General features: G+C 44.0%; 1 protein-coding gene across 2 annotated transcripts; it reads right to left on the minus strand.

The window, feature by feature from the left end:
* Nucleotides 1-9,570: 9,570 nt before the first annotated feature.
* zgc:162780 (class I SAM-dependent methyltransferase) lies at nt 9,571-13,064 on the minus strand. 2 transcript variants are annotated; one of them, XM_029702273.1, is made up of 7 exons: nt 12,895-13,062; nt 12,145-12,269; nt 11,681-11,844; nt 10,531-10,744; nt 10,310-10,413; nt 10,040-10,177; nt 9,571-9,922 (listed from the first exon to the last, which is right to left on the minus strand). In XM_029702273.1, the coding sequence occupies exons 2-7, from the start codon at nt 12,253-12,255 to the stop codon at nt 9,811-9,813; spliced, it is 843 nt and encodes a 280-aa protein (XP_029558133.1). In that variant the 5' UTR covers nt 12,256-12,269; nt 12,895-13,062; the 3' UTR covers nt 9,571-9,810. The 2 variants fall into 2 exon arrangements, with proteins under 2 accessions (XP_029558133.1, XP_029558132.1); XM_029702272.1 differs by having other exon boundaries at nt 9,602-9,922; nt 12,145-12,264; nt 12,895-13,064.
* Nucleotides 13,065-16,723: the final 3,659 nt, after the last annotated feature.

Raw genomic sequence — 16,723 nt, forward strand, 5'->3', positions numbered from 1 at the left:
CTGCAGTGCAGTGCATTAAATGTGGTGAGTAGTTGACTCAAAGAGAGAAAAAGACAGTTTAAACAGTTTTGAACAAATTAATTTCTTCCAACATTAAGGAGAAGCTAGAGAGAGAGAGAGAGAGCTATATTTGGTTGTATTTTTTAAAAACTTGAATTTAGCTAGCTGAAAGCAAACACCCTGCTCAAATAGAGAGGGATGTTATGTTAGCTAGCTGGCTATGGCTATCCAACACTGGAACTCTTCCAAGTCAAGGTAAGATTTTGATTTTATTAATTTATTGCCACCAGGGCCCACCGGTGTAACTGCTAAACTGCATTCTGACTGTACACTGTACTGCATGATTGTACCGGGTTTACCAACGTGTTAGTTCCAGTAGCAATGTTGTCTATGAGGTGACAATGATGTAGGCTGTACATAGTGGTTAGCAGTCATGACATGGTTTGGCTTGGAAATATTTTTTTCTCTGGTCATAGACAGCTGATGTGTTGTGCACAGTAGTCCACAAAGGGAAAAGGTGAGAGGAGGAGAGCGTGTAGATAATTGCTAGAATGAATGATATATAGAAAGAGAAAAGTGATCATGCTGCTCGTATGTGGCTGCTATGAAAATTAACTGTTTTTGCGTGTGTTCAGGGGTGTATTCATTCCACCGATGCTGTTGAAAACGTTTCTTAAAAAGAAGCAAACGGAACGAAATGGGGATAAACATACCTGAATTTGTCCAATGGAAAATCTAATTTGCAACTTTGGAGTAATGATTACACCCTAGATCAGCTAGATGCAGGCAAGAGTGTGCAAGGTGGTATTGAATGTGTCACTGTCTGTCACCTTGATTACTCAAAATTCTTTTGACCTGTGCACCTACAGTGAGGGGAAAAAAGTATTTGATCCCCTGCTGATTTTGTACGTTTGCCCTCTGACAAAGAAATTATCAGTCTATAATTTTAATGGTAGGTTTATTTGAACAGTGAGAGACAGAATAACAACAAAAAAATCCAGAAAAACGCATGTCAAAAATGTTATAAATTGATTTGCATTTTAATGAGGGAAATAAGTATTTGACCCCCTCTCAATCAGAAAGATTTCTGGCTCCCAGGTGTCTTTTATACAGGTAACGAGCTGAGATTAGAGCACACTCTTAAAGGGAGTGCTCCGAATCTCAGCTTGTTACCTGTATAAAAGACACCTGTCCACAGAAGCAATCAATCAATCAGATTCCAAACTCTCCACAATGGCCAATACCAAAGAGCTCTCCAAGGATGTCAGGGAAAAGATTGTAGACCTACACAAGGCTGGAATGGGCTACAAGACCATCGCCAAGCAGCTTGGTGAGAAGGTGACAACAGTTGGTGCGATTATTCGCAAATGGAAGAAACACAAAAGAACTGTCAATCTCCCTCGGCCTGGGGCTCCTTGCAAGATCTCACCTCGTGGAGTTGCAATGATCATGAGAACGGTGAGGAATCAGCCCAGATCTACACGGGAGGATCTTGTCAATGATTCCTAGGCAGCTGGAACCATAGTCACCAAGAAAACAATTGGTAACACACTACGCCGTGGAGGACTGAAATCCTGCAGCACCCGCAAGGTCCCCCTGCTCAAGAAAGCACATATAGATACCCGTCTGAAGTTTGCCAATGAACATCTGAATGATTCAGAGGACAACTGGGTGAAAGTGTTGTGGTCAGATGAGACCAAAATGGAGCTCTTTGGCATCAACTCAAGTCGCCGTGTTTGGAGGAGGAGGAATGCTGCCTATGACCCCAAGAACACCATCTCCACCGTCAAACATGGAGGTGGAAACATTATGCTTTGGGGGTGTTTTTCTGCTAAGGGGACAGGACAACTTCCCCACATCAAAGGGACGATGGACGGGGCCATTTACCGTCAAATCTTGGGTGAGAACCTCCTTCCCTCAGCCAGGGCATTGAAAATGGGTTGTGGATGGGTATTCCAGCATGACAATGACCCAAAACACACGGCCAAGACAACAAAGGAGTTGCTCAAGAAGAAGCACATTAAGGTCCTGGAGTGGCCTAGCCAGTCTCCAGACCTTAATCCCATAGAACATCTGTGGAGGGAGCTGAAGGTTCGAGTTGCCAAACGTCAGCCTCGAAACCTTAATGACTTGGAGAATATCTTCAAAGAGGAGTGGGACAAAATCCCTCCTGAGATGTGTGCAAACCTAGTGGCCAACTACAAGAAACGTCTGACCTCTGTGATTGCCAACAAGGGTTTTGCCACCAAGTACTAAGTCATGTTTTGCAGTGGGGTAAAATACTTATTTCCCTCATTAAAATGCAAATCAATTTAAAAAAATTTTGACATGCGTTTTTCCAGATTTTTGTTGTTGTTATTCTGTCTCTCACTGTTCAAATAAACCTACCATTAAAATTATAGACTGATCATTTCTTTGTCAGTGGGCAAACATACAAAATCAGCAGGGGATCAAATACTTTTTTCCCTCACTGTACGTTGTAAACTTTCATTCATAGGCTAGGTTGTAGCAACCTCATGATGGGTACAGGGAAAAATTTAGTATCATTTTACATTTACGTCATTTAGCAGACGCTCTTATCCAGTATCATGCAGTAGCCTAAACCTAGTGATGTTACAATGAGCCGGGTGAATGGAATATGAATGACAGTCATCCAATATGCTGTAATAGAAATAAGGCCATGCTCATAAAAAAATATATATCTTTCCTAATCTTGAACGGCACCGACCGCCATTGGCGTAGACAGATCCCTACTGCAAATTTGACTGATATGTGAGAAGTCAAAAAGATGTTCCTCATTGTGTTTGCAAGAAAGACAGTGTTTCCACTAGCATGGGACTGCCCTTTAGCAGAGTGACATCTGTCTGTCATACAAGGTCATGTTGTCAAGACCTGATGAGGACCGTATCTACTGGTCTAGGACCAGAGTTTACTCTGCCTGTCATATCACATCATGGTTGTGATTGCCGTATCTGCTGTTCTAGGACCAGGCTTTACCAGAGGCCTGACTCACTAATATATTACACAGTTGTAGAAGACCACAGGTGGAGTGGTCTGAGTCACACTTGTTCATCTGGGGTGGGTCCACCCAAGAGCAGAGATCATGTCATAGAGGATCCTTGTCGTGAAGAGGGCACGACAGTGCCTATTCCTCTTCAGGAGACTGAAAAGATTTGGCATGGGTCCTCAAATCCTCAAAAAGTCCTACAGCTGCACCATTGAGAGGATCCTGACTGGTTGCATCACCGCCTGTTATGGTATGGCAACTGCTCGGCCTCCGACCGCAGGCACTACAGAGGGTAGTGCGTACGGCCCAGTACATCACTGGAGCCAAGCTTCCTGCCATCCAGGACATCTATACCAGGCCCCAAAAATTGCCGAAGACTCCAGCCACGCTAGTCATAGAATTTTCTCTCTGCTACCGAATGGCAAGCGGTACCGGAGCGCCAAGTCTAGGTCCAAAAAGCTTCTTAACAGCTTCTACCCCCAAACCATAAGACTCCTTAACAGCTAATCAAATGGCTACCCGGACTATTTGCATTGTCCCCCCCACCCCTATTTTTACACTGTTGCTACTCTCTGTTTATTATCCATGCATAGTCACTTTACCTCTACCTACATGTACATTCTACCTCAATTACCTCGACTAACCGGTGCCCCCGCACATTGACTCTGTACCCGTAGCCCCTGTATATAGCCTCGCTACTGTTATTTTATTGTTGCTCCTTACTTATTATTTTTATTTAAAAAAAATTTAACTTCAGTTTATTTTAGTAAATACTTTCTTAACACTTTTCTTAAAACTGCATTGTTGGTCAAGGGCTTGTAAAGGAAGTATTTTACCTGTTGGTTTTGGTGCATGTGACAAATACAATTTGATGATGATAATGATAGTAATTAGTGTTCAGCCTTGAGGTGGGCTATACAACACACAACACCTTTTGTGATGCCATTGAGCAAGTAGTTTTGCATACTGGAGATCTATTCACGATGTGTCAGTCTGCTGTACGAATACACAATGTTATTATTCTGACGGTCAGAGTGATTGATCTCCACAGAATGAAAAAGGATAATAAAACCAGAATAAATACACAGCAAAATGTAGGGAAATTAATGGAAAGCTTGTCTCTCTTTTGCCCAGTGGGTTGTTATTGCAGGTCATGGATGTACAAAGAGAAACCTTGATATGACCAGTTAACTCCTCTGGCATGTGGAAAGTTGACACTAGTGTCATGTGTACTCTTGCATAAAGAGAAAACAATACCTTAGAAAATCCATAAATGTAGGGTATCCCTGTAATTCACATTAAAACAACAAGTTGTCACCAAATTATTTTCCTCAAACTTTTCCTTGGCTGCCACTGTTCTTGCTCAACAAAAAGTCCCTCGTGTCATCACAATATTGGAGATATTTTAACAAAGCGATTTTGTGGTAAGTTTATCAAATATTTTGCACATTTGAAAATGTTGTAGATATATTCCAATGAAGTTAGATCTATAAATGTTTTTTAAATATACAAGTAGGACAGCCTTAAGATAAATAATACACTTGTTTAGAGAGAAACATTGAGAACTTTTGAGTAAAGTAGTAATTTCTTGGATGACTGTGTTGGAGGCAACTCACCCCCAATTGCTAGGGGGTAACTGGCTCCTGGGGGCTAGTTCCCCCTTTATGGCTATGAATGTGTTTCTACCTGTCATTTAGACAATGTCTAGCTCAGTTAGCACTAGGTTATGCTAACTTGCTAGCTAGCAACTTTACTAGCAGTAAATGCTATCCAGCTAGCTAGTTAGCGTAACAGTATAGCTTCCGTCCCTCTCCTCGCCCCAACCTGGGCTTGAACCAGAGACCCTCTGCACACATCAACAACTGACACCCACGAAGCATCGTTACCCATCGCACCACAAAAGCTGCGGCCCAGAGCAAGGGGAACAACTACTTCAGGTCTCAGAGCGAGTGACGTCACCCGATTGAAATGCTATTAGCGCGCACCACCGCTAACTAACTAGCCATTTCACATCGGTTACATTAGCATAAGCTGCTAGGAATGCTAGCTAGCAACCTTACTACCAGATAGTCAGATGTAAAATACATTTAAAAGACAACGTAACTTAATTGCAGTTGTAAATGTTTCCACTAGTGACTGATAGCTTTACAGTTAATGTTACTTTATAGCCTTTTAGCTATTTTACACAGCGTTTTATGTCATATAGCTAGCAAAGTTTTTAAGAGAGAGCTTTTCAATTGGCATCTCTCCCCCTGTTTTCAGTCACAGGTGAGGACTGGATTAGGTGTGAGCAGTGCAGGTGTGCTCATGAGTTGTGCTCCAATTTTTACTGGGGATAGCTTCATTTGTGACCTATGTACAAATTAGAATTGTGCAATAGCAGAGCATAACAGAGTTGCCACATCAATGTTACACTGAATTCATTAGTTACGTTATTGTTATTAAATGTTATATTCCAATGTTATATTCCATTCCAATATTATATTCCAATGAATATTACTTTTTTATATTAAAAATAACTATTGAAATCCTTTTGCTCCTGAATGTCATTTTAAAGAATGCTGGGATTTAAAATATTACATTATTTAAATAATATTTAGTGCAATTGTACATAATTGATTGTATGGAAATAAAACAAAGAAAGAGCAAAGAAAATGTATGTGCAGGTGAGGTACAAACAGGGACTTTACATCAAATCTCCTCATATTGCGAATATTAATGTTGACATGCTGTCACGCCCTGACCGTAGAGAGCCCTTGTTTCTCTATGGTGTAGTAGTGACTAGGGGGTAGTCTAGTTTAATATTTCTATGTGGTGTTCTAGTTTTTTTTTTTTGGGGGGGGGGCACATGGAGCTGGCGGCTGAGCAGAGGGAAGAGCCAGAGACCACCTGGGAGGAGATAGAGAGGTGGTCGGTCGACCCAAGGAGAGTACCGCCTGGGATTTGATGGAACAGTGTGAGGAGGGATACCGGAGAATGGAGTTGGCTAGGAGTATGCGGCAACGCAGGTGTTTGGAGGAACGTGTCATCAGTCCGGGGAAACCTGGGCCGGCTCCACGTATCTGGCCTCCAGTGCGCCTCCCCAGTCCGGTACGTCCTGTGTCTCCTCCTCGCACTCTCCCTGAAGTGCGTGTCCACAGTCCGGTACGTCCTGTGTCTCCTCCTCGCACTCTCCCTGAAGTGCGTGTCCACAGTCCGGTACGTCCTGTGTCTCCTCCTCGCACTCTCCCTGAAGTGCGTGTCCACAGTCCGGTACGTCCTGTGTCTCCTCCTCGCACTCTCACTGAAGTGCGTGTCCACAGTCCGGTACGTCCTGTGTCTCCTCCTCGCATTCGCCCTGAAGAGCGTGTCACCAGTCCGGTGTAACCTGTGTCGGCCCCACACATCAGGCCTCCAGTGCGCCTCCCCAGTCCGGTACATCCTGTGCCTGCTCCTCGCACTCGCCCTGAAGTGCGTGTCCCCAGTCCGGTACATCCTGTGCCTGCTCCTCGCACTTGCCCTGAAGTGCTTGTCACCAGTCCGGTGCCACCTGTACCGGCTCCACGCACTCGGCCTCCAGTGCGCATTCACAGTCCAGAGCTTCCGGAGACGTTTCACAGTCCATAGCTTCCGGCGACGGTCCCCAGTCTAGGACTTCCGGCAACGGTTCACAGTCCAGCGCTTCCGGCGACGGTCCACAGTCCGGAACCTCCAGCGATGGTCCACGGTCCGGAACCTCCGGCGACGGTCCACGGTCCAGAACCTCCTGCGACGGTCCACGGTCCGGAACCTCCTGCGACAGTCCACGGTCCGGAACCTCCGTCGGCGGTCCACGGTCCGGAACCTCCTGCGACGGTCCACGGTCCGGAACCTCCTGCGACGGTCCACGGTCCGGGACCTCCTGCGACAGTCCACGGTCCGGGGCCTCCTGCGACGGTCCACGGTCCGGGACCTCCAGCGACGGTCCACGGTCTGGAACCTCCAGCTCCATGGCCGGAGCCTTCCCCTGCGCTGATGCCCAGTCCAAGCACGGCGCCCAGTCCAGCTCCAAGGCCAGAGTCTTCTTCTGCGCCGATTCCCAGTCCAGGCACGGCGTCCAGTCCAGCTCCAGGGCAGGAGCCTTCCTCTGCTCCGGTGGCCAGTCCAGGCACGGCGTCCAGTCCAGCTCCAGGGCAGGAGCCTTCCTCTGCTCCGGTGGCCAGTGCAGGTACGGCGCCCAGTCCCGCTCCATGGCTGGAGCCCTCCTTTGCGCCGGTGCCCAGTCCAGGCACAGCATTCAGCCCGGCGCCATGGTCGGATCCGGGGTCTGGGTGGGGGCTATGACCCACACCGGAGCCGCCACCAACACTAGTCACCCTCCCAACCCCCCCCCCCCCCCATTTGGTTTCAGGTTTTGCGGCCAGAGTCTGCACCTTTGAGGGGGGGGGGTACTGTCACGCCCTGACCATAGAGAGCCCTTGTATCTCTATGGTGTAGTAGGTCAGGGCGTGACTAGGGGGTAGTCTAGTTTAATATTTCTATGTGGTGTTCTAGTTTATATTTTCTATGTTGGTGTTTTGTATGATTCCCAATTAGAGGCAGCTGGTAATCGTTGTCTCTAATTGGGGATCATATTTAAGTAGCTATTTTTCCCACCTGTGTTTGTGAGATATTATTTCGTTTGTGCATGTGCACCACGTAGTCACGTTTCTTTGTTCATTTATTGTTTTGTTTTTCTGAAGTTTCACTAGAAAATAAAGATGTGGAACTCTACGTATGCTGCGCCTTGGTCCAGTTCTTACGACAACCGTGACACATGTGCAACACCATTTACCCCCCATATTTTATTTAAATAATTAAAATAAGACAACTAGACCTAGCTTTTAAGTATTACTTACGAAACAATTGCTCAATAAAACTGATTTAAATGGATTTTAACACGCTTGTGTGAAACCCTATCGCATAATCTTCCCCTGGGGGCCAGTTACCCCATGGTGGGTGTTTTCTAAAAACAACATCTCATGAAATAACTAAAAAAGGGTAAACCGTAGACATTTATTTCCCTTTATAGTTTATTCGCCTAGCATGACCTTCATCCACATACCCATTTCTTTCTCCAAACTTTGCTTTCTTATTTCAGCAATTTGACATTGTTCTTAGGGGGGGGACTCGTTACCCCCAGTACCCTGTAATTTTTGTTCAATTGAAATCTATAGGTTACATTGATGTTTTTCTTTCATTATTTTCTTGGAGAAAAATGATTTATTTCTTGTAGCATATTGAGAAAATTTGAATGTGCAGTTATATACCGTCTGTAGAGATGCTATCTTTATTAGTATCATAAAAGCTGATAGTATTTCAACCACATATAATATGCGTCGAAGACGAACTGAAATCTAATCAGAAACATGTTTGGTCATTTTCACAGCTTTCTATTTCCTGACAACCGGTCAAACTGATGTCATTTGGATTTTTTTAACAGAAAATCTTTCCTGTTTTTTTTATTGAGTTGGGCTATTACATTTTCTCACAGGTGTGATGAGAACTCGATCCGGTGGAATACGACGAGGGCTAGGTATGTTGGACTGGGACACGCTTTAATACGTCCGCCATGGTTCTTTGTAGCCTAGTTATGCTAATATATTTGCAGGAAATGTTGTCTTTGACTTAATAAGTAAAATATCTTTGACTAGTAAACAGGGAAACAACAAGTCCCAGACAGTTCATAACATAACTAGTTAAATAAAGGTTAAATAAATAAAAAATATCATACCAGAGGGGGCATCGTTTACAAGGCTACCTAAATTATTGGGATCATCTGGTTACCACAAGTCTTTGGAATGCATGGAGCTCATTGACAAAACAGACAATGGAATGCCTTTTCACATGAAGGTCCGAAGTGGGTCTGTGTAAATGATGTGATTATATTGGAGACAGGTTTATAGCAGTGAATGTCATCTATTCATTTACTCTTGTAGCATTTCTAAGTAGAAGCCATATCAGCCAGCGAAACGAATTGTTCTCACTTTATGATAGAACATTCAGATTTGTGGGGCTCAAGACCATAATTATTAAGATTTTCTTGTGATCATAACAAAACTACTTATTTTGCTCAAATAGAGATATAGTTAAAATGTGTTTTCTTCGAAAAGATTGGCCTGGCTGAGAATAGAACATTCAAACAATGACCTCTAGTGACCATAGTTGGAACAGCACCTTAGTCAGCAGAGTGCAGGTAGCAGCTATTCAAATGTCATGTAATCTGGTGTGAAATATTCTGTTTTGGCAACAATAAATGATCATGACCAGATTGTGTAGCTAAAGAGACCGCCATTGGAGTTTAGGACTTAGTAACACCCACACACAGACATTCTGAAAAGTAATCTATAGAAGCTTGTATCCATGAAGGAAAACTAGATACTGAAAGTGCTATGCTAGGGACCAGTCCTTTTAGCCATAAAGAGATCCCTCTGCTAGGAATCCTCTACTCTCCACTCGCATGCACGCACACACACACACGTATCTGGTATCACTCATACCACTGGGCTGTGTTCGTGTGCTTGTAAACAAAACTGGATCCAGAGTGACAAATATAACAAATGAGATACCAATCATTGGAAAGTTTTAATACAAATGTAATCACTAATTCTATAATTTTTCATGTTCACCATGAATACATTTTATTTTATTTCACCTTTTTATTTAACCAGGAAGGCCAGTTGAGAACAAGTTCTCATTTACAACTGCGACCTGGCCAAGACAAAGCAAAGCAGTGTGACAAAATCAAACAACACAGAGTTACACATAAACAAACGTACAGTCAATAACACAATCACAGTCCAATCTCAGTCATCGATCAGTAGCTTGTCCTCTGGCTTGCAGGCCAGCAGGAAGAAATACCTTACTCCAACCACAAGCTCAGTCTCTGGGGAGGTCACCCCCATCACAGCCAACAGTCTGGAAAGTAGAGAGAGAGAGAACGAGAGAGGGGGAGAGATGAATGTGAGATGTAACATGAAATGTTACCTTTACGTTGTTGACCAGCATCAACTAGGGATTGTGTCAGGGACCAACCTGTGGGTGATGTCAGTTGACAGTCTGCTGGCTTCCTCTGGGTCTTTCTTTAGTAGAGCCTGGTAGCTGGAAAAGGACTCTATCATACCCATGTAGTTGGACAGAGTCATGGACTTCTTCACCCACATACACTCCTGCCTAACAACACAGCATTAGCATTACCTTAGAGTATACCCAACCCATCTTGTATGTACATCAAATCAAACACTTCTTGTAAGTACATAGGTAATAGCAATGAGGGTAGTGGATGTATCTGAGCTCAGGCCTCACCACTCTTTCTCTGTGTAGGGGATGGAACTGTAGGACTGTTTGTAAAGAGCAACAGAGCAAGGGCCCAGGCAGGGGTTACGATGGGGCAGGAGTGCAGCATAAAACTGATGAAATAAAATTAAAAAAAAGACAAATGTTGAAAAAACAAACATGTATGTGATCGACTTATCATTATGTGTTTGGATAATACACTTGTATTCTATTTTATAAAGTTTCCAGACCTCTTTGCAGACTGTGTTGAGTGTGTGGGAGCAGTCTCCATAGTCAAGCTCCATATCCATGGTGTAGTTGAGTAGAGCCAGGCAACCTTTAGCCTTCAGGATCCTGTGGGCTTCCTGGAGGAACCGCGGCCGGTCAAACCAGTGGAAGGCAGACATGGCCGTCACCAGGTCCACTGAGCTGTCTGCAAACGGCAGCTCCTCAGCCTGGCACTGTCTAAACAGAGACACAGAGACATGAGACATACTAACACAGGGATACATACATACAAACATAGGTCATGTTGTAATTTAAAGATACCCGACCGAATGGTACCAGATCAGTTAGTGCTGTTTTGCCAAGTCCTAAGATTATTGTCACAATAGGAGTTGACAAAAAAGCACTAACAAATCTGGAACCAGACTAGAATTTACACACAATGTTGTGTTTTGGTTTGGTTCCTTGGATATGGCTCCCTTCGTTCAGTCCTAACTGGGAACATCTACTGTACATGTAAATGTGTTCCATAACAGTATTAGTAGCTGTAGCTTCTTTGTTTGCTCACTAGAGGGAGAAATGCATGAGTTTGAGCAGACAAGGGTCCCATTGTCTGTCTTGGCCCTTGTCCTAATTTCACCGTGTCCCCCTCAACAAAGGACTTTAACCCTATCGTTCCTTCTCCCATCACACTGGTTTAGTTAAGCAATAAGGCACGAGGGGGTGTGGTATATGCCCAAAATACCACGGCTAAGGACTGTTCTTAAGCACGACACAGCGCAGAGTGCCTGGATACAGCCCTTAGCTGTGGTATGTTGGCCATATTCCACAAACCCCTGAGGTGGCTTATTGCTATTATAAACTGGTTACCAACGCAATTAGAGCCGTGTTTTGTCATACCCGTGGTGTACGGTTTGATATACCATGGCTGTCAGCCAATCAGCATTCATGGCTTGAACCACCAGGACTCTTCTTAGGTTTCAGAGAAATGCCCCAGAAATAAATAAATCTGTACATAAAATCTACCCTCTACAGTAGGTCTACTTATACCAAAACTCATTCTGTGACGATAATGTGTTTGAATCAGAGGGTTTGAATCAGTGTCAGTGTCACTACAACGAAATACAACCCTATCCTCTTCCTGAAGACCTCCACCTCTCTGGGGCTGGCTCTGACCTGTAGGAGATGTTAGGGGCGGTGGTGTGCTCCTGGGCCACCTCCAGCTGGGCAGGGCTGATGTCGGTCCCCACCACTGAGGAGAAGTGAGGGGCCAGGAGCACGGTCCCTTGACCCGACCCACAGCCTACGTCTACTGCCAGGTCACAGGGCTGCACGCCCCTCTGTCAGGACAAGACACATGATCATCACACATAGGTATGAGACATCATTAGTATATGTGAATATTTTTTAAGGCAGGAGAATGTCAATTGACCAGTTTATTAGTAAAACATTGAAAGCAGAAATAAAACATGCAGCAATATAATTCTGTAATTTAGTTCTGCAATACTATTTATCATTGAAAATATTTTACATCCACAGACAGTAACTATATGATTTGAACTCATACATATTGCATGATGTATGATGTTAAAATAAGAACAAACAGTCTGTATTCTGTGAAACATGTATGTCACTCCTACCTTTTTCTTTAGGAAGGACATGACTTCTTCAATGAGCTGAGCTGAGGGAGAGACCCTGTACTTCCAGTAGGAGGTAGCATGCTCCTTACCTTCAAACAGACGATGGGCCATGCCACTGAGCTGTACTACAGCAGAAAACAACACGGATAGAAATGTTCTCTTCTACTCAGAAAGATTCCTGCTACTTATGGCTTTTACTTAAACTCAGGCAAGCTCTCATAGAGTAGACGTAACACAGTAAAAGTAAATCGGAGACACTCAAATGATAGTTGATATGTAACATTTGGTATGGTTACATAAGACAAGGTTACTTAAGGCAAACCCTCTTAGCTATCCTTTTAACCTAACTCCTAACATTAACCCCTAGCCTAGCCAACATTAGCAACAACAAATTGCAATTCGTAACATATCATACGAATTGTAATTTGTAACATATCATATGAAATTGATGATGGATATCCACAAATGAATACAGACCATACGAAACATAACATATTAAACTAAATCGGCAGCACCCCACACCTCTCTGATTCAGAGGGGTTGGGTTAAATGCGGAAGACACATTTCAGTTGAATGCATTCAGTTGTACAACTGACTAGCTATCCCCCTTTCCCCTAAATGGAGAGTCTCGGATTTACGTACAGAGTAATATGAAATGCTCTGAAACCAGGTTGCTCCTTCTCACTGGGGTGTGGTCGCTACATAAACAAACGTGATCACACACACACAAACATACAGATGCACACTCACCGCCGGAGATTCCCTTACTTCACAGGCCCAGTTCTAGGGAAAACAATACGTGTTAGGCTAGGCATGTATGAGAGAGGCCCCGGGATAGAGAAAGGAAGGGGCGTTGCAGTGGCTTCATGGGAATGTGGGTTGTTTGGTAATGAGGCCTTTTAAGAAGGGGGCCGGGGTTACATGCGTTCACAGAAAGCTGTGTGGGGTGTCAGAACTAATAAGAAGTCCTGTGGAGATGGAATGGGGGAGGGATCGGAATCTTATTAGCCAATGAGGTGGCTTTTTAGTGATGATTGGAGGTGGGAAAAGACAAAAAAAGCCAGTCTTCCTGCTTATTCAAATATTGTACAATCAGATCTCTCTCTATATTTCAAGTTGAAGTTCTTCTCTCAGCAATGTTACGTTACCCTGTTGCTATATTATGATACAGTTCTTCTCTCAGCTATGTACGTTACCCTGTTGATATATTATGATACATTTGATTGACCCCATACACCCCATATTGAAAAGAAAGTAACAGAAAATCCGGACAAGTTTTTGAAGTTTGATAATATACAGAAGTTTCAAATGTGTCTATGCATACATGTTTTATTGCGCCGGAGAAGATGGCAGATGTTTTACGTGCCACCAGCCGATTGTGTTTTTTTGTTCGCTTATTTGCGTTGTTTGTAACTTATTTTTTTACTTATTTTGTACATAATGTTGCCGCTACCATCTCTTATGACCAAAAAGAACTCATAGACGTCAGGACTGCGATTACTCACAACGGACTAGCAGAATCCTCTTTTTCATTTCACGACTCTGGTGAGCCCCGACACGAAGGATACGCTACTTCCTTGGGAACAGGCCCCGATCTCCGCGATCTGCTTGAAGAGGAGGCGGAGAAAGAGGGGTCCAGCTGCCTTCTGAGAATTCGCAGGCGATCGAATAAATACCCACTTCCCTTCATTTTGCTTGCAAACGTGCAATCTTTGGACAATAAAATCGCTGAGTTACGCGGAAGATTAAACTACCAACGGGACATTAAAAACTGTAACATCTTATGCTTCACAGAGTTGTGGCTGAACGACGACAACATCAACATACAGCTGGCTGGTTATACGATGTACCAGCAGGATAGAACAGCGGCGTCTGGTAAGACAAGGGGCGGCGGTCTATGTATTTTTGTAAGCAACAGCTGGTGCACGATATCTAAGGAAGTATCGAGCTATTGCTCACCTGAGGTAGAGTTTCTCATGATAAGCTGTAGACCACACTACTTACCGAGAGAGTTTTCATCTGTATTCTTTGTAGCTGTTTACATACCACCACAGTCAGAGGCTGGCACTAAGAAAGCATTAAATGAGCTGTATTCCGCCATAAGCCAACAAGAAAACGCTCACCAAGAGGCGACGCACCTAGTAGCCGGGGACTTTAATGCAGGGAAACTTAAATCCGTTTTACCAAATTCCCTATAAGCATGTTAAATGTGCAACCAGAGGAAAAGGAACTCTGGACTACCTATATTCCACCCACCGAGACCTATACAAAGCTCTCCCTCGTCCTCCATTTGGCAAATCTGACCTGCTTACAAGCAAAAATTAAAGCAGGAAGCACCAGTGACTAGATCAATAAAAAAGTGGTCAGATGAAGCAGATGCTAAGCTACAGGACTGTTTTGCTAGCACAGACTGGAATATGTTCCCCGGATTCCTCCAATGGCATTGAAGAGTACACCACATCAGTCATTGGCTTCATCAATAAATGCATCGAGGACGTCGTCCCCACAGTGACTCTACGTACATACCCCAACCAGAAGCCATGGATTACAGGCAGCATCCGCACTGAGCTGGCTCTGACATTTGTCGGATGTGGCAGGGCTTGCAAACTATTACAGACTACAAAGGGAAGCACAGCCGAGAGCTGCCCAGTGACACGAGCCAGCCAGACGAGCTGAGCTAAATAACTTCTATGCTCGGTTCGAGGCAAGAAACACTGAAACATGCATGAGAGCATCAGCTGTTCTGGATGACTGTGTGATCACGCTCTCTGCAGCCGATGTGAGTAAGACCTGTAAACTGGTCAACATTCACAAGGCCGCAGGACCAGACAGATTACCAGAACGTGTACTCAGAGCATGCGCTGACCAACTGGCAAGTGTCTTCACTGACATTTTCAACCTGTCCCTGTCTGAGTCCTTAATACCAACACCTATGTGCACTCAAAGCTCATCACTAAGCTACGGACCCTGGGATAAAACACCTCCCTCTGCAACTGGATCCTGGACTTCCTGACGGGCCACCCCCAGGTGGTAAGGGTAGGTAACAAAACATCTGCCACGCTGATCCTCAACACGGGGGCCCCTCAGGGGTGCGTGTTCAGTCCCCTCCTGTATTCCCTGTTCACTCATGACTGCACGGCCAGGTACGACTCCAACACCATCATTAAGTTTGCTGATGACACAACAGTGGTAGGCCTGATCACCGACAACGATGAAACAGCCTATAGGGAGGAGATCAGAAACCTGCCCGTGTGGTGCAAGGACAACAACTTCTCCCTCAATGTGATCAAGACAAAGGAGATGATTGTGGAATACAGGAAAAAGAACCGAGCCCCATTCTCATCGACGGGGCTGTAGTGGAGCAGGTTGAGAGCTTCAGGTTCCTTGGCATCCACATCAACCCCCCCTCCACTACGCTGCTCCTACAACTCAATGTAATTATCTATGCATAGTCACTTTAACCTGTTGGGGCTAGGGGGCAGTACTTTCACGGCCGGATAAAAAACGTACCCGATTTAAACTGGTTACTACTCTTGCCCAGAAACGAGAATATGCATATAATTAGTAGATTTGGATAGAAAACCCACTAACGTTTCTAAAACTGTTTGAATGGTGTCTGTGAGTATAACAGAACTCATATGGTAGCCAAAACCTGAGAATATTCCAGGCAGGAAGTGGCCTGTCTGACAATTTGTTGTCCTTCTGTTGCATCTCTATCGAAAATACAGCATCTGTGCTGTAACGTGACACTTTCTAAGGCTCCCATTAGCTCTCTAAAGCCACCAGAAAGTGGAATGAGGTGTCTGCTGTCTCTGGGCAAAGTACAACAGCTCTGTTTGTGAGTGGTCAGCCTGGGGACAGTGAGACTGAGATGCGCAGTCATGAGAATTCTCCATTTTTTTCTTTCAGCCTTTGAATGAATACAACGTTGCCCGGTTGGAATATAATCGCTATTTTATGAGAAAAATAGCATAAAAATTGATTTTAAACAGCGTTTGACATGCTTCTAAGTACGGTAATGGAATATTTTGAAATGGTTTGTCACGAAATGCGCTCGCGCAACACCCTTCAGATAGTGACCTGAACGCACAAACAAAAAGGAGCTATTTGAATATAACTATGGATTATTTGGAACCAAAACAAAATTTGTTGTTGAAGTAGAAGCCCTGGGAGTGCATTATGATGAAGAACAGTAAAGGTAATCCAATTTTTCTAATAGTAATTCTGAGTTTAGTGAGTCCCAAACTTGGTGGGTGTCAAAATAGCTAGCCGTGATGGCCGAGCTATGTACTCAGAATATTGCAAAATGTGCTTTCGCCGAAAAGCTATTTTAAAATCTGACACCGCGATTGCATAAAGGAGTTCTGTATCTATAATTCTTAAAATAATTGTTATGTATTTTGTGAACTTAATTGAACAAAACATGCATGTATTGTATAACATAATGTCCTAGGAGTGTCATCTGATGAAGATCATCAAAGGTTAGTGCTGCATTTAGCTGTGGTTTGGGTTTATGTGACATATATGCTTGCGTGCAAAATGGCCGTGTGATAATTTGTGTCTATGTACTCTCCTAACA

The sequence above is a fragment of the Salmo trutta genome, chromosome 20 (genome assembly GCF_901001165.1).
Source record: "Salmo trutta chromosome 20, fSalTru1.1, whole genome shotgun sequence".
Classification (NCBI taxonomy): domain Eukaryota; kingdom Metazoa; phylum Chordata; class Actinopteri; order Salmoniformes; family Salmonidae; genus Salmo; species Salmo trutta.

Coding starts and splice junctions, on each gene's coding strand:
- zgc:162780 (XM_029702273.1), bottom strand. CDS start 12,255: ATGGCCCATCGTCTGTTTGAAGGTAAGGAGCATGCTACCTCCTACTGG. Junction 10,745..11,680: donor GCCCCTAACATCTCCTACAG/GTCAGAGCCAGC, acceptor GTCTCTGTTTAG/ACAGTGCCAGGCTGAGGAGC. Junction 10,414..10,530: donor TCAACACAGTCTGCAAAGAG/GTCTGGAAACTT, acceptor TTATTTCATCAG/TTTTATGCTGCACTCCTGCC.